Source organism: Tamandua tetradactyla, chromosome 6 (genome assembly GCF_023851605.1).
Source record: "Tamandua tetradactyla isolate mTamTet1 chromosome 6, mTamTet1.pri, whole genome shotgun sequence".
In the NCBI taxonomy this organism is placed as follows: Eukaryota; Metazoa; Chordata; class Mammalia; order Pilosa; family Myrmecophagidae; genus Tamandua; species Tamandua tetradactyla.
In genome coordinates, this window is record NC_135332.1 from 58524124 (window position 1) to 58541632 (window position 17509).

The following is a 17509-nucleotide window of genomic DNA, read 5'->3' on the forward strand; positions in this document are numbered from 1 at the left end:
CCCATGGATTTCAGGCCTTCAGACGATCATATCATTTATAGCCTCACGGGTGCCTCTGCTGGGAGGGGGAGTGGAAAGGGGGCAGGAGGAGGTGGGCAGTCTGGGCCAAGGATGCAGGGCTACCCCCTGATGTAGGGGGAATGAGGGGGGGGATGCTCGGCCTGGGTCTGTACGTGTCCCCACCGCTGGGCTTCCCAGCTGTGACATGCTCAGACTCAGTCTGACCCAGACACCCTCCGAGTGAATTCACCCTCTGAACAAAAGGTGGGTGCCAAGGGGGTGGTCTTGGAGACAGACTTCCACTCTGATGCTCCAAGTTCCCTGGCACCTTGCAGAGGAGCTCTCCAGCCTACACCTTCACAGACTGCTGCCCACGGCACCACGCCGAGGCGCTCACGTGGCTGTGCACACATCCTCCCGGCTGTGCCCTGTTCCACATCCCTCCCACCCGCGCTCTGACCGCCCTCCCCCAGCACGGCTCTCAGGGAGGGATGGCTCTGGGGGACCCATACTTGCCACTGGGTTCAGAGCAGCTGGGCTTAGCGGGCCCTGTGGGAGCTCACCAGCTTCCAGGTAGGCGGCAGTAGGAGGGCATGCTCCTTCTACCCGGGAGCATGAACTTCTCTCCCCTCCCCTGGTACCCAGCCAGGAGGTCACTTGTTTGCTTGCTGAGCACCACCTTCGCAGTGCCAGGCCGTGCCTGACTCCCAACAGCCGTGGGAGGAGCAGCAACCGGCCTCGTGGGCACCTCCTGACCTTTGCTTGCTCAATCCCTGCTTCCTGGGGTGTGCTCCCTACCCCTCATTGTACTGTTGGTTGTGACAAGCTCCAGGAGCTGGGCTCTCCAGCTCTCCCCATGCTTGCCCCCCAGTCTCGGCCCTCCCTCGGGAGCTGGTACTACCAGGCTGCCCAATTCCTTGACCTACCATTTGATCCTTGGAACTCATGAACTGGGCTGACCCAATTGCAAGGAAGAGATTGCATGAGAATATCCTGGGAAGGAGGCAGCCAGTCTGAGCTGCAGCCAGGATGCCACCGTCCCCCTTGACATTCACTGGCTGTGTGATTCAGGCCTCTGCCTGCCTTTCTCTGAGCTGCAGACTCCCCTGCTATACAGAGGTGTGTTGGATGTGGCTTTTGCAGCCCAGGCCTCCTATGGGTCTCACAGGCTGGGCCAAGGCCCATAGATGCCCAGACCCAGGCTGTGAACTGTTCTCCCAGCAGCTCTAAGGGGACCCCTGTGAGGCTCAGCTCCTAGACGGTGAGGCAGAAATGGGCAAGGGCTTCCCCAGAGTCAGGATGTTAGCCACCCCACCTCCTTAGAGCCCACTGGCTTCGGAGCGACATCAGAAACCACATTTGCCTCAATCCCACTAATAGGTATTGGTATTACCAGGTGCCCATCTTGGTGTCAGCCAATGGCTCAGACTCCACTCCTGCCCTCCATTCTCACTGCCCAAGGCAGTTCAGGGAGATGCTTGTTTAGGCCAAGCTGAGCTCCTGCTGAAGGACACAGCCTATGGGCAAAGGAAGGGATGAATCCAGGGTAGTTTAATCACATAATCCAGAGTAGTTTCTCCAGGCTCAAGTGCTTGCTGGTACGGGGGTGGCTGGATGGAATGCTGGTGCTTCCTGGGACTGAAAGAGATGAAATGTCCAGGCAGGAAGGAATGGTCTAGGCTATTATCACCCAAGACAGAGGTTCCAGGCTAGCAGTCCCCAAGGCTGACACAGACCAGCATTTCCTTTGCAGCTGACCCCAGCTATACTCAGCATCCACCTCCTGCCTCCCAGGAGGGGCCAGGCCTGGAGGGCTAAGGTTACAAGGGGTGCTCTGTGAGAACCCATAAAGGCTTGGCTGCTTAAGCCAGAGTGGAGGAATCTGGTAAATTAAAGAAAGGGCTCCTGTTGGGTAATTCCAGTCCCTGATACTCCAGAGGTATTTATTGGGAATGTCAATGGGGGAAAACACTGCTGGGCAGGACAAAGTCCTTAAGCTTTATCCTCTGCTTTAAGTGTTAATTACTCTTCTCAGACACGTTCTGCATTCCAGCTCCCAGGTATTTATCTGGCATGCAGGTGCGTGGGTCACTGTGCATGCATTCAGCTCTTTATTATTGGTGTGAAAGTACACGAGGGTGTGTGCTTCAGTTTGCCTGAGCTGCTATCACAAATATCCCACAATGGGCTGACGTAAGCCATAGGAATTTATTGCGTCATGTTTTGGAGGTTAGAGAGCTTGCTTCCTTGGGGTTCCTTGGCTTGCATCTCTGCCTCATGTCACATGGCCATGTCCTCTCCTACCTCCCTCTCTTCTGATTTCTGATGACGTCTAGCTCTTCCCTGTGGCTTTCTCTTTATGAGGCTTCTAGTAATCCAGATTAAGGCCTACCCTGGTTCAGTTTGCCACACCTTGACTAAAAATAGCGTCTTCAGAAGATCCAATTTACAATGGGTTCACACCCACAGGGGTGTGGATTAAGATTAAGAACATGTGTTGGGGTACATAATTCCACCCACCACAGAATGTTTATATGGTATTGATAAAAGTTCTTCAACTTTAACCTCAGGCTTGGAGGGTTGAGCATGTGTGTCCAGACCTTCACCCCAATCTTGCTTATTTCCCTGCAACACCAGACACCAGTCTGCCTAATTCATTCCCTGCAGCGCTTGACTTTCCTCTAAGTCTGGGTGGCCCAGTGAGGCCATTTGGTCTAATGCAGCCTCTAAAGACAGAGCTGGCGGGAGGCAACCAGAGGTTGCTGGAGTCAGGCCTTATCCCCTATGAGGAGGGGTCAGCCAGGGAGATGGTATGACTGCACGTGTGACCATTTCAGTTAGGGTTGGAAGGTTGTATGCAACAGACACTGGTGATCTTTCGCAGGAAAGCGACTTGCTGGGAGTATGTTAGGAACTCACAGAGTTGATGGAAAGGTCTGAGATTCCAGGCTCCTGGGCTGTCTTATCTGGGGTCTTCATCAGCGTTTCAGACATTTTCCCCATTCTTTTGTCACTCGACTCAAGATTTAAAGTCTTGGGAAAGAGAGTCCAGTTGGGCTAGTCCAAGCCTTGATTTCTAGCTCCATTAAAACCAGGAAACCGGGGTATTGTGGAAGAGAAATGGGTTCTGATAATCAAAACAAAACAAAATTTTTTTAAAAAAGCAGAAAGCCAGTGTCTGCTATAATGATCTTGGGTAGGCTACCACCCCTCTCTGGACTCGATGTTCTCTAAGGGATTCTTCATCTCTGGTAGTCTGAGTCCATGAGCAAAGGAGACTGAGCCAGGTACAATTTAGAAAGTGTTAAAAATGTTCAAATGACAGAACAGGAGCTTCTGTATTAATAGGGACCCAGAGCCATCTGTTCAGAGCAGGAGAGAGAGGCAGAGACGAAGTGTTCTGAGCAGAATTCGTGAGGCAGACCCAGGCTTGGGGTTGAGGAGCCTCCAACAAGTACTCAGCTTGGCAACAGCAGAGCAGAGAGGTGTTTTCTCTCCCCATCCGTGGGTGGTGACCTGCAGGAGAGACTAATCAAAGGGTGGAGGCAAATGGCAGGTGGAGGCCAATGGAGGGTGGAGTCATTCACGGAGAAAATGCCTTTTCCAGGGGGCCAAGAGAAGAATCTGCCTGGTTATGAGTCATTCAGAGTAACAGATACATGATGCAAATCAACATGTATTTCCTGGGCACCTGCTAAATGTCATTTACACGTTCAACCAACAAACACATTCTCTAAGCATCTCCTCTGAACTGGATCGTGGTGATGAATCAGACAGGGGATGGGCCCTCAAGGTGCATGGTCTGTTGCAGGGTGGGGGTAGACTCATATACAAACATGCTCAATCAGCATAATGAGTTTGGTGTGATGGAGGGATGCACAAGTTCCTCAAGTAGCCTAGAGGAGGAAATGACTGAGTCCAGGTGGGTCAGGGAAGGCTTCCTGGAGGAAGTCATATCTGTGCTGGGTTTCTCAAGGACCACAAGTGGGAGGAGTGAGCTAGGCAGGCAGCATAGGAAGAGCCCGACCAAAGGGTGGGGGTAATGGTGGTGAGGGGGTGGAGTTGCAGTGTGACGCTCTCCGTGGTCCTGAATCATCATTGCGCTAGTAGGAAAAGGCTTTTCTGTTGAGGGGAGGGCAGGGCTGCAGACCAGTGTCCCCAATTCCTGCCACTTCCCCAAGCTATGGGATGTATAATAACAGGGAATGAATTCCAGAGCTCCATGTTCATGTTATGGGAGTGTAATTTTGAGAAACAGGTAGCAGAATCTGAGGCTAGAAACTGAATGTATTATGAAAGGTCTCGGAAGTCATGTTAGAGAACTCGGTGGGTTTTTTTTTTTTTTTTTTTAATTCTATTAGCAGCTGGAGCTATGGAAAAATTTTGAACAAGTTAGTTATGGTAACATATATGTAATTTAGAAAATCTCTCTGACAAGCAATATGGAGAAAAGACTGGAAGGAGATGTTGAGGCAGGTAGTATTGAAATTTACAAGGGTCCAGATGAGAGATGGAGACATTTTGGTCAACTGGCAATGGGGATATTAGTACATATTAAAGAGGAGAAAATGACAGGCCCTAGATGTAGGATTGAGGGAGAAGGAGTTCTGAATGATCCCCAGGATTTTGGTTTGATAAAGTGGATGACAGTGCTATTAAATGATACCAGGGGTTGTAGAAGGATTGGGGAGAAGACGATAAGTCCAGTTTTGGATTTGCCAAGCTTAAGGTACCTGTGGGATGTCTGCGAGTCAGTATGCAGAAGACTAATGGACCTATGAATCTGTTGCTTAGAGGTGAGGCCAGATCTATAGATGGACATTGCGATAACATCAGCATGAGTTCTGGAGGAACTAGGAGCAGCATTACAGGGCAGCACAGGAAGAACTACGTTAAGAGGTAGACACAACTAGGTATATGATCTTGGCCTCAGCGTCTTCACCTGTGAAATGCAATATAAATAAGAACCCTACAAATCCTATTTAGCTGATGGTCTCAGGATACTGCAAGAAACTCTCAGAAGGCCACCATGATTTGCCCAGGCCCATGTAGCCAGAAAGGGCTTATTGTCCTACTCATCACCCTGCCTTTGGTGGCCCCTTATCCCACACAGAACTGCTCTAGCACTTGCCTTTGAGTTAAACCCTAATAAAACCCACACAGTGGGGATGGCTGGCTTGCTTGATGGCAGCTCAGAGGTCCCCCAGGTTTGAAAGGCTCAAAACTCTGCCCTCTTCCTTTGTTCCAGGGTTTACCCAGCAGTGGAAAATGAGGGCCATGGGATGCCCTGGGCAGGGCTGTGGGTGTAAACATTGAGGAGTTTTGGTGTGTGGGAAGGGAACTTGGAATTGGCCTTACAGTTATGGGTATGCCTCCTTCATACCTAAAGAAAGTCCCACAGCTGGGCAGCGTCCCACAGCTGGGCAGCATCCTCCAGCTAGCACCATCCCACAGTTACGAGGGTTGTTGCCAGGGCCCCAGCCCAACTGCATGAAGCTCCTGGGTCTATCCTTGCTTGTTAATCACCTGCCATCTCAGGCCACCTAGTGGAACTTCTCCCCATCCAGTTTTTGCAGACCCAAGCTCAGCAAGCTGGAAAGAGGCAGCAAGGCAACTTTCAGAATGAAATCTGTTTTCCTAACTCTCCTGTCACAGTCATTCATATCCAACACGCTGAAGCATATTTTTAGTCACTTCGCAGAATTTAAAATACACCTCGAAGGCGCCAAGAAACACCAGCTTGGGGACGAACTCTGCTCACAAGAGACAGTGTGTGTGTGTAGTGCTCTGTACTGTGACACCCATCAGCTGTGCCATGACTCACCGAGACCGACACCTTCACGAGGTGCGCCTGCCCGACAACGTAGGGTTCGGGAGCAGCCTGCAGTAGAACCAAGCTCCTGGCCTGATAAGATGGTGTCAGAGAGCCCTGGGTCAGCCCCAACCCTGCCACTGGGACTGGTTGCCTATCCATGGTGGGGTTATTTCCACGGTCTGGGACTTGTCTGGAATAATTATTTGGCTTCTGAGGCTCTGTCCAGGTCTAATGCTCTGTCTTCTGAGCTTTATTTGTACCAGCTTTTACTTTCAAAGCCCCTACACAGACGAGAGTTGGGGAGGGCCATGGGGGGGGCGCTACTCGGAGCCGCAGCTCCTCTGAGGTGGGTCAGAGCTGCCTGAACACAGAAGCTACCTGCCCACTCTGTATGAGAGACAGGTCTCCCTCCCCTTCCAAACTCCTTCCCCACATAAGGGGGTGGGGGCTGGATGGGAACAGTCAGAGACTTCCAGACAGTCTGAAGCCCACCATCCTACCTACTCCCAGATGGAGAAACTGAGATCCAGAGAGAGACTTGGTCTTATCCAAGGTTCTGCCGCACGTAGGGGGAGAGCAAGGATAAGACTCCGCCTCTTCTCTTCCCCTTGACGCTTTGGCCCTCCCATGTGCACAACTGGAAGCCTGCAGCCTGGGGATGCTGTGCCCTCCGGAGGGGAGGCCCTTTCTTAACTCCCTGTCCTCGGTGGGCTTTCCCTGCCAGGAGTGGCTCTGTATGGGGCAGGGGCCGGGGCTCCGTGCGCACACAGGAATGGGCCCAAGGGGACGTCGGGACTAGGCTGGGTTTCACCGGACAGGCAGGCGACACAGCCTCCTGGGCCTCGCAGGGGCCTGGATCCTGCGCCAAGCCCCCCACCTTCCATGCTTCTTGCTTCTTACGCAACCCTCCCTGAACTGATTAAACCAGGCCGGGTGGGGAGCTGCTTGAATGGCCACAGGCTCTCGAACCGGCGCCCCAGTCTTAACCGTCTGCGACCCTCTCTCTAGGACGTCCAAAGGCCCTGGGCCGTAGCCCTCAGCGGTCTTCCAGTCTACGCCAGGAGCCCACCCTCGTCGTCGGGATTCGGGGGTTGGGTATAAAGCAGGTGCTGGGGAGTCCTGCTCCCTTCATCCTATTCCCGGCTCCGGAGCTTCCCGTAAACCCCCTCCCAGTCCTCGCGGACCTCGGCGACCGCTTGGCTCCGGCAAGACTGCGCCCCTGTTGGGCGGGAGGGGCTCTGCGGCCCCGCACCCTCCCCGGGCAGCACGTGCGGGGCGGGGCTGTGGCCAGAACCTGGAGCCGATTGGGCGAGAGCCCGGTGGGCGGGGCGGGGCGGGGCGCAGCTGTCAGCCGCCGCCGCGACAGCGGCGCATCGGGCTGAACAGTGGCAACGCCGCAGCCCCGGCCGGAGCGCAGGAGCCGAAGGGGCCCGGCCGGAATGGTGCAGCGGCGACTTCGCGGTTCACTCTCGCTCTGAGCGGGCCCGAGCTGGGCCCCGGGCCCCCCGCGCCCCCCGCCGCCCCGATCCCGGCCGGCATGATGTGCCTGGAATGCGCCTCGGTGGCGGCGGGCGGCGCGGAGGAGGAGGAGGCAGACGCGGAGCGGCGGCGCCGGCGCCGGGGGGCGCAACGAGGGGCTGGCGGTGGCAGCTGCTGCGGGGCGCGAGGCGCGGGCGGCGCTGGAGTCACGGCCCCCGACGACGAGGTGCAGACGCTGTCCGGTAGCGTGAGGCGGGCCCCACCCGGGCCCCCCGGCACCCCCGGCTGCGCAGCTGCTGCTAAGGGCCCCAGCGCGCAGCAGCCCAAACCCGCCAGCTTGGGCCGCGGGCGGGGGGCAGCCGCCGCCATCCTCAGCTTGGGCAACGTGCTCAACTACCTGGACAGATACACCGTGGCAGGTGAGCGAGTGCCCCACCTAACCCGAGGGTCAGGACCCCCACCTCGAGGTACCCCGGGGAGACTTTGGTCTCAGGCCTCCTATATCCAAGCCCAACGTGGGTTCCCTATGGGACCGTCTGCTCGGGCACCAACTGGGCAAGCGATGCCCCGGTACTCACACGGGTCCAATCCAAAGACTCCCCACCATCCCTCAGGGTCAGGTACGGGGGGAGCCCCCACCCGTGGAGCAGCCTAGCCCTTGACGTCCCATCCATCCGTTGTCCTCTTCTCGAGAGTCTCCTCTGCCACTCTCTAGTATTCTTGCCTCCGCACTCCCTCCTGCCCCAACCGCAGGGTCCCGGGCCTCTCCGCCCCCTCCCCCAACCCAGGCTGTCTGTCCGTCGGTGGCCCAGCAGTTCCTTCCTCGGTCGCCTCCACCCCCCTGCGTGCGTGCGACGAGTGCGTGCGCCCCTTGCGGGTGTGCGCCAGGGAGACCGAGTGTGTGCGCGCGTGGCAGCGCGGATGTGTGTGTGAGCGTGTGAGCGCGTGGCTGACAAAGACTCCGGGCTGCGGGGAGCGGAGGGAGGGGCGGGGCGGGTCCGCGGCGCCTGGGGACCCAGGATGCGGTTTGCAGCTGGCCCTGGCTAGAGGCCTGAAGACGCCTCCCCCTTGCTCCATGGCGCTCAGGGCCTGGGGCAGGGCACAGGCCGCTGGGACTAGACAGGGGCCGCTTCATCCTCTCTGAGCATCTCTGGGAACCAGTCTTGGGGATGGGGTGGGGGTGGATAGAACAACCGAGTTCTAGCCCTAGCCTTGCCTGTGATATGATTGGTGTATGACCTTGGGCTAGTCTTAGCTTGTGTCTGGGTCTGCTTCCTCATTTGTGAGGTCTGTTGATCCCTGGACCCTTTGAGAATGGATGAGGTTCTGGGATTCGGGTCTGCTCGCCCTCCTCCCTCACTTCCCAGGGGCCTGGGAATAGTGACCTGCCCTAGGTTGATCTGTCCATGGGTAGAAATGGTGCAGCCTTGAGACAAAAGGATTCTGGCCAGGTTGGCATAGGTGGGGGCTCCCTGTGGGAGGTGAGAAATGACTGAGTACCTGGTATGCTGGCCCAGAACCTGCCTAACCACAGTTTAGTAAAATCTGGAGACAAAAAAAAAAAAAAAAAAAGACAGCAAGAGAAAATTTGAACAGACTCTAAAGAGAACTTTGTGACAATTGTGAAAGGGAAATCCTGGCACAATGACTGTCTGGGTGGCCACCCACAGCAGGCCACTGGGGGGGCCTCCTCTGGGTCTCAGTCTCCCCCTCTTTCTGGGTATGCTGGGTCATCCCCAAGAGACCCTTACTTTGGCCTGGGGAGCAGGAATACCGAGTGCCCCCCAGGCATACCAGTCCCTGCCATGCATGCACATATGCCATGCTGCCTGGGATGGGAGCTTAGGTGCCACCCTGTGGGGAGAAATCAGAGAGCACTGGGGACCTGCACTCAGAGCAAAATAGGCATCCATATACAGATGGGGAAACCAAAGCTCCTGTATGGCTCTTGTCCTGTACGACCCAGCGAGTGGATGACAAAGCTGGCGCTAGCTCTCCTAGTAAGCTTGTGCCTGAGAAGAGTTTTCCCCTCCCTCTCTTAGCTATGGAATGAATGGCGAAGCTTCTGGCACTGCAACACTTTCCATGTTGTTTTTTCCGGCCCTAGACCACCCCCTCTGATATTCTTAGGGGAACTAACTCTGCCAGGGGCTGTGTGTGTGTGTGTGTTGGGGATGGGGGTGGGGATCAGGAGGCCTGGTGCTTATCTGCCCCACCCTTACTTGGGTCCCAGAGTTAGAATGCTTGAAAATAGGAGATAGGAGATTTCTCATGAATTGGTAAGAATTCATGAGTTAGAATGCACAAGATAGGAGATTTCTCATGAATTGGTAAGGGGGGCGGGGACTGGTGGCTAAGAGGGGAGTAGGGCTGTAGGGAGGAAGGCACAGGAAACCCCTGTGCAAACACCCAGCTGAGCTGTGCATCCCTCCCTGTCCCAGCCAGGGGTGGGAGCTCCTGTGCCGCCCTGCCCCCCCTTCTTTCCCCCCAACACACAGCACAGATTTCCTCTCCGGATAAGCCTGGCTCCATCTCTCTTTCTTTATGGCAGACTCACTCCCTATTCGCAAAGGTCAGTTTTTAGGAACATTTACATTCTCTATGGCAACTACTATGGCTTGATGTGTCTTGTGCTGGGGGGTGGGTGGGGGTGGGCAGGGGAATGGACCTTCCAGGCCTTAGTCCACCTGTTGCTGGCTGGCCCAGCTGGGACACAGGTGGGGATACAGATAATCTGCTGCTTAGCCACCTTCTACGTCCAGCCCCACCTGGCCTCTGAGTCCTGTAGCCACAGCTCCCCCATCAAAAAAATGGGATGGGTCTTCATTCTCTTCCCTTAAATCCATCTGTACATTTCTGTCTTCATGGGCTAGATCTGCTTTGTCTCAAAAGAATATAATGTGAACCCCATATATAATTTAAATTTTCCACATTAAAAAAGGAAAACAAGAAGTTAATTAATATTTTATTTAACTCATATCCAACGTATTTTTATTTCAACATGTAATCCATTTGAAAATTAGTAAAGGGACCTTTTACCTTATTTTTTCATACTCAGTCTTCAAACTCTGTGGTGGGTTTTACATTTACAGCACATGCCAATTTGGACTGGTGCTTTTCAGGAGCTCGGCAGCCACCGTGGCTGGGGCCACCCAGGGGGACAACACAGGCCTGGAGTCTTTGATGCCAGGGTTTGAGTCCAGACTCTTCAGCTTACCAGCTGTGTGACCTTGGGACATCACCTGAGCCATCTGTGTGAGAGTTTCTTCCTCTCCACCTCCCAGGTCGTGTGGGGTAAATGAGACAGCATCTTAAGCACCTGGTACAAGGCCAGACTCCTAGGAGAGCTTTAAAAATGCCAGCTGCCTTCTCTGCCATACCTCTGTTCAAGGTGTACCTCCAGCCACCGTACCCTTCCCCTTCTTGCTTTATGACAGCCCTTTTCAGGTCTCCTTTGCAGATTCCTCCCTTCTCCACCAGGGCTGGTCTTCATCCTGGGAACTCCAGGAGCTGCTGCGTCTGCTCTAGCATTCCCAGAGCCACCCAGTGATCCAGTTAATTATGGCTTCTCCTGCCCCCGTGAGAAGCCCCTGAGGGCAGCCATTGAGGAGGGCCAGGCTCCTGCATTGCCTTTCTTAGCGAGCATTGCTTTGGTCTCTTGGATGAAATTGAGATAGCCCAGAAAAATCTTGGCTGCACCCATCTCGCACGGACAGGGACCCTGATGCCCAGGGAATACAGGCACTTATCCAAGGTCACTCAGGAGGGCAGAGTGGGACCAGATAACCCCGAACCCCTGCCCCACACAGCCTGGCAGCCACACACTCTGTATAATGAGCCTGCTTGTGGCTGCTGGGTCAAGAGCAGGAGACAGCCCTTCAGGGACCCTCTCCCTAGCTCCTGGTGCCAGAGCTACCCCTGCTTCTGGGCTTCCATTCTTCCATCTGCAAAATGGAAGCAGAGCTCGGGGGTGTAGGTAGCAGCAAAGGGAGAGCTGCCCTGGGCCCTGTCATGTTGGCTATCTGAGACTATTTGAGAACTGAGATCTTTCCCCAACTTCTCTGGGGTATCTGTTCCCTTCCTGAAACCAATTTTCCTTCCATTTGACCCAGCCCATGGCAGACTGGGCACTTGGAGTTGGTGGGTGGGGGTTGGTGAGGAAAGGCAGAGCCCGGCCCTGGGGGAGTCTTTTTTTTGCCAATGAAGCTGAGATTGGTAGCCATAGCAACCCCTCACTAACACAAACCTGGAAGGAGAGAGGAGCGCAGGGACCCAGCTGGGAGCACAAGCCTGGCAGGGCTTGGGGGCTTCCCCAAGCAGCTGAGCTGGGTGCAGAGGGAGAGAGCTGTTAGGCCCCTTGGGTGCCAGGCTGGGGCTCACTTTCCTCTCGGCTCATTTTTATCTGCCAGATTGAGCCTGTCCAGAGCTGACAGGGGAAACTGAGGCCTGGAACCCTGCGCAGGGTTCCCTGGGTGGGTGGAACTGAGCCAAGCCCCGGACTTGTAGCTATCGCTAAGAATGAGGGCAGAAAACACCTCCTGCCCTGCCCCCTCACGTGTCCCTACCCTGGCCATGCCACGTCTTCACTGTGGGAAACTCCCTCTAAGGTCTGAGAGGTGGGGTGTCCCAGGGCTGCATTCCAGAGCGCTGGCCTGGCAGAGTCAGCACGCAGGTGAGCCACTGGGCTGGCCTGGAATGTCAGCGCCCAAGTGACTAACTGCCAGCTGCCCATTTCCTTGCTCCTTCTTCCTCCTCAGGCACCTGCTGCTGGTCCTGCCAGCACCTCTGCTGCACTGTTGACCTGCAGGAAGCTGCAGGACTGCAGATTGCAGCCTGCTCTGAGAGTGAGGCTGCCCCATCAGAGCCACTCAGACAGGGGGAGTGCCTCGCCCCTTCCCCAGCTAGGAAGTGGCTTTTGTTTCTGCCTGGGCTTGGGGGCTTGAAGTCCTGAGTATAGTGAGGGAGGCAAAGAGAAGACTGACCTGATCCAACAAGCTTCCAGACCTTAGCTTCCTGGGCTCAGCTTCCTGTTTCTGGGTTTACCGTATTTGCTGTGTGACTTCAGGCAGGTTCTGACCCACTCTGGGCCCTGAGTCCATGAATATGGTGTTCTCCTTCCCATGCTATGGCCAAGGGTAGCATGGGGCACTTGGTCTCAGGAACTCTTGGCTGCTGGTCTGTGGCTCGGTCTGTACCTCCTTCCCCCAGGATAACCAGGTTTGTTCCCCAGAAGCTGCAGCAGCCAACCTCAGTTTCCCCTGGCAAGTCTTGGCAGCGCCTCTGCTTTCCTTCCAAAAAGACTTCCCCAACTCTCTAGGCTGAGTCGGTACCTAACTCCTGGTTTTCAACCTTATTCTCTTCAGTGTTATCTAACGTAACACTTGTTACCGTGTAGGGTGACCCTCTCCCTTACCGTGTAGGGTGACCCTCTCCCTCCAGCCTTCGAGAGGCTGCTCCTGGTTGTCTCTGTGACCCCAGGGTGCACGCAGGGCTGGCACAGGCTTGGGCTTATTGACTGCTGGAGTGACAGAGCTGGGATGCAGCCAGCTCTGCCTGACCCCCAAAGCCCACTCTTCAGAGCTGAAGGAGAGTTGTGTAGGTTTGGACAGCCCTGGATTCAGGCCAGCCCCTCCATGCTCCTGTGCCAAGGCCAAGGCTTCTCTGCCAGTGGCTGGTGCTGCCCTTTCGTCCTGACCAGGGCACACAGGGAACCGCCAGGACTTGCGTCTCCGGGAAGGAAATAGGAGGAAGTGGTCAGCAGCGGTCGTTGTCTGCCCAGCCCCAAGCCTGACAATGGGACTTCCCCGCCCCCACCCCCAAGCTGGGCAGAGCAACTTCTATACATTCAGGAGGGCATGGGGTGGCTTTGCTCAAGGGAAAGTGGAGGGGCCCAGGGTATACAGTAAAGAGGTGGGGAGCAGGGTGCTGGTATGTGATGGCCTGTTCATCTCATCTCCTGGTGCCTGAGAGTTTTGGGGAAAGAGATCTTGGGGGCGATAGAGCTAAGGGCAGAAGCATTTACATGAGAGCAAGAAATAAGCAGGCAAAATACACTGGCCAGAGCTTGGAGGCTAGGGGTGGGGTGCTGTCCTCCCAGCCTCCCCCTCAGTCCTCTGCCCTCATGGAGACCTAGCTGGGGTCTCCCCCCGCACACATACCCTTCCCCCCAGCTGATAGTCCTAAGAGGTCTTTATGGTCCCTGCACTGCCAAGTGCGGGTGTGCCAAACACAGTCCCAGGAACCAGGGAGCATGATCAGGCTTTGTAAACTGTAAAGGGCTGTGCCTGGAGAGGGGTGGCGTTACTTGGTCACATGACTGTTTCTAGCCCCCACGTGAGGGCAGCTGGTGTGTGTGTGCTGTGAGGGGACTGATTGCAGCCTCTTTGGGGGGTTGTCAGGGTGAAAGCAGGGCACGTAGGCCAGCTCTGAAGCTGGGAGGCCGGCTCAGCCTGGCTCCGGCCTGGTCAGGGGGCCTCTGGTCCGTTCACCTTTCTGCGTCTGTTTTCCTTCTGAGAAATGGGAACAAGAGTCCCCAGTCTCTTGGGGCTACCGAAGCAGTACGTGGAAGAAGACTGAGGGTTTGTGGGCTTGAGATTCGCCATTCTGAGGTCTTTTTATCTCTCTCCACCGCCCTCTGCCCCCGTACCCCTGCCTTATCCTCTGTCTGTGTCCACCCCAGCTGCACCCTCCTTGGGTCCGGATAAGGGTGTGGCCACTTTTTCCCTGGCCCCTAGTGTTCTTGGAGTCCCTGGGCCAGCACGAGGCTGAGGAGGCTGAATTGGGCAAGGAGTGGCTGTGCAAAGTCCCCAAATTGCTAAGGCAAAGAGCCTGGTTCCAGGAAAGCTGACCCCAAATGATAGACTATAACCACAGGGCAGAGGCCGGGCTGCCCAGCCCCGCCCACTCTGGGCACAGAGACTTGGCCGGGTGCAGGGAGGGCTCTCTGGGCTCTGGGGGTGGCACCTCCTTGGAGCGGTCCCAGCCTGCAAGCCGGGCTCTTAGGGAGAGGTGTGGTCTTCAGCTGCGGTGCCCCGGAGAGGCCAGTGCAGAGTCGAGGGTCTCTGGGGAGGGGGCGGGGTTTCTCTGAGAGACTGAGGCTCTGAGCTGGGGGTCTCATCTTCACGGTCTCTGCAAAGAGGACCACGAGACTGTCTTGACATGGATGACCCGGATGTGTGGGGTGGCAGGGAGAGGGTTGGCATATGTAGAACAAACGCAATTGAGGCTCAGGAATGGGCTCAGCCAAGATGTATTAGGGCCCTGGGCCACCTCTCAGATGGGTACCTTGAGGCTCACAGAAGGAACCCGATGCCGCTGGAGGTCACTCAACTTGTCCCTGAGGGATGGGGATAGGATCTTGCCCATGGGAGCTTGGGTGGATGCGGGGGCCCAGGGGGTATGGTGTGTGTGCTTGAAAGCTGCGGCTGAGGGGCTGCCTTGGCTCACAGCAGCAGGGCCAGGCTGTGGGTTCCCAGCCTTGGTCATCCAAAGCCAGGCCAGCAGAGCCAGGCCCCCAGGCCCCTGTAATTACCTACCGGGGTGGGAGTTGTGGCTGAGGCCCAGGGTCCCTCTGAGAGGGCCTGGCCAATAGCAGGCACGGCCTGTCCCTTCGGATGCCCAGGCCTCGTCTTTCCAGGATCTGCTTCCCTTCTGGAGAAAAGAAAACTGAAGCAGGACTTCTCCATCGTTTTGTGGCTAATGCTCAGTGATGACATTATTGAGTGCCCGCTTTGACTGTTCTAAGCACTTTGTATGGATTAACCCATTTACCGCTCACAGCAGCCGGATGTAGCAGGCTTTAGGATTAACCCATTTTACAGAGGAGGAAACTGGCACAGAGAAGTTAAGTAACTTGCCTAAGGTCACACTGCAGGGAAAGTGGGGAAACAAGGATTTGGACCCAGGTGGTCTGGCTCTGGAGTCCAGGACCTTGAGAACTCAGCTAAGCTGCCTGCTTCTCTGAGGGAGACTTGGGCAGGGTGAACACGGGGCAATGAGGGCTGGGTGGCCTGTCTTGGCTAATTAGGCAGGGAGAAATTCCAGGGTCATGCTGTTCATTCCTGCGTCTGGGGCTGACCTGAGCAGGGGGTTTTCTCTTGCACCTTGGCATTCATGAGAACTCCATGATGTCAGCGGGTTGGGCCTGGTTGGGGAAGAGAGGAAGAGCCCAGGAATACCCCAGGGCCAGCAGTGATGGGGCGCCACCAGCCTCTGGGACCAGCCAGGTGGGTGAGTCAATGCCAGAGGCTGCAGGCAGTCCTTCACCAAACACCTCAGAGGAAGGGGGTTGGAGGGCATCCTGCCCTGCCTAAGGCGACCTTGGGCCTGGGCCCTGGAAAAGGAGGCTGATCTCAGATGGAGACAGACGTTTCAGGAAGAGGGTGCAGCTGCAGGAAAGCTGCCCTGCAGGCTCTTGTGCAATGTCTTAGGGGGCCTCAGGTGAACCTGGCCAGGGGTTTCCAATCACCTGGGCAATGCATTGAAACAGGAGGTTCTTGGGTGCCACCTCTGGAGAAGTTTGGGGAAGCTGTATTTTACCAAGCACCTTCCCTCGAGGCGATTGGGACTCTCAGGAAGCTTTTGGTTCTACTGAGCTCCCCAGTCTCTCGGTTTTACACAAGAAGGGATAAAGGTCCAGGGAGGTGAAAGGTCAATCAGCCAATTAGCAACATTGCCCTTTGCCTGGAGCTTATTGTGTGTGGGTGTGTATGCATTTGGGCGTGCATGTGTGTGTAGGGTAGACTCTGGACCCGATCGTGGAGGCCTTGCATGCTAGGAGTCTGGGCTTTACTTGGGTGGCAATGGGGAGCCAGGGAGTGTTATTGGGTAGCTGTACGCAATGAGCTAACACCAGTAAAACTCTTGGAACAACGTCTGGCACGTGATAAGCACTCAACACGTGTTAGCTGCCGATAACCATAACTGTGTTGTTGTTGTCATGGTGATGGTGGTGGTAGTTCTGCACCAGGGGTAGATTTTGAAGAATTCGTGGGTGATTCTAGGGCCCAGCCAGGACCAGGAAACAAAGGACCACAGCAGCGGCTCCTTGAGTCCAGAAATTGTCTTGTGGTCTCTGGAGCCTCATCCAGGGCTTGGAACTTCGGAGGTGATCAGAAAGTACCTGTGAGAACAGGCTACAGAGGGGCTGCTGGGCCAGCCAGGGGAGGCAGGAGGCAGGGAGCCCGGGGAGGAGGCCAGTGGTGAAGAAGACAGAGACGCGCTGGGGCCCGGGACTGGCATTCATGGGGCTGCAGGAGCATGGGAGTGGGGGTGGGGTGATCCGGCCGGCTCCCAGGGGTCTGGCCTGGGTCACGCGGTGGTGCTGCCCAGGAAGTGGGACCAAGTGGCTGAGCCGTGGACGCAGAGTCCAGGTGGCTGGGAAGATGAGGGAGGGGGACAGGCTGAGGGATGAGCCACCAGGATGTGGTCGGGCAGGGGAGTGAGGGAGGTGAGGACACAGGGGTGGGGAGGAGAGAGCCCTTTCAGGAACTTCAGCTGGGAAGGAAGGAGAGCAAAGGAGCTGCTGGCAGAGGGCATGGGTCAGGGTTTCTTTCACCACCAGCGTGAGAGGGGTGTGAGCACAATCATGGGCCGATGTGCAGGAGGGAGAGGCCCCAGGCAGGATCCTGGGAGGCAGGAGGGACAGGTGACCTTGGGCGAGAGGCGGGATCCAGAAGCTTGGGGGGGTGTGGCTGGGGTCCCTGGATGAGAAGATTTGGGTCACTTGTGCCATTCTAGAACATTGTCTTGGCTTCAGGATGAGAGCCTGTGTGTGGCCAGAGGAGATTCTGGATGTGGATTTGGGGTGGCGACCTGGAGAGACCCGGATTAGGAGTTGAGCTGTGGTATGGGGGTGGGAGGGGAGCTGCCTGGTACTCCCCGGAGCTGGTGAGGCGTGTGGGGTGGGCTTGCCCTGAGAGGTGGGACGCTGCTCCTGGCCCTGAGGCCTGCCCTGTGGCCCACCAAACCACAGCCTCCAGGAAAAAGGCTAAAAATAAGACTGTGGTGAAGAAGGGAGGGGCCATGTGGGCCCAAACAAGCTTGGAGCCCCGAGGAAAATCTGAGGCGACCGGCGCAGCGGCCGTGACACACGCTTCCCGTGCCAGCGACCAGCAGGATCCGGGCTCTCTGCGGCCGTGGCCCCGTCCAGGTCCGGAAGACGGAAGACAAGCCCAGAAAGTCTCAGGCAGTGCCTGCTCCGGGGCCTCACAGCCT

At 56.2% G+C, this 17509-nt stretch overlaps 1 protein-coding gene across 1 annotated transcript in view; it reads left to right on the top strand.

The window, feature by feature from the left end:
• The first annotated feature begins 7174 nt into the window (after positions 1 to 7174).
• The window catches only part of SPNS2 (SPNS lysolipid transporter 2, sphingosine-1-phosphate), a 38300-nt gene continuing 27965 nt past the window's right edge, over positions 7175 to 17509 (top strand). The window contains exon 1 of the mRNA XM_077165601.1: positions 7175 to 7713. Coding sequence (XP_077021716.1) covers positions 7353 to 7713 — 361 coding nt within the window. The 5' untranslated portion in view covers positions 7175 to 7352. The remainder of the gene's footprint in view (positions 7714 to 17509) is intronic.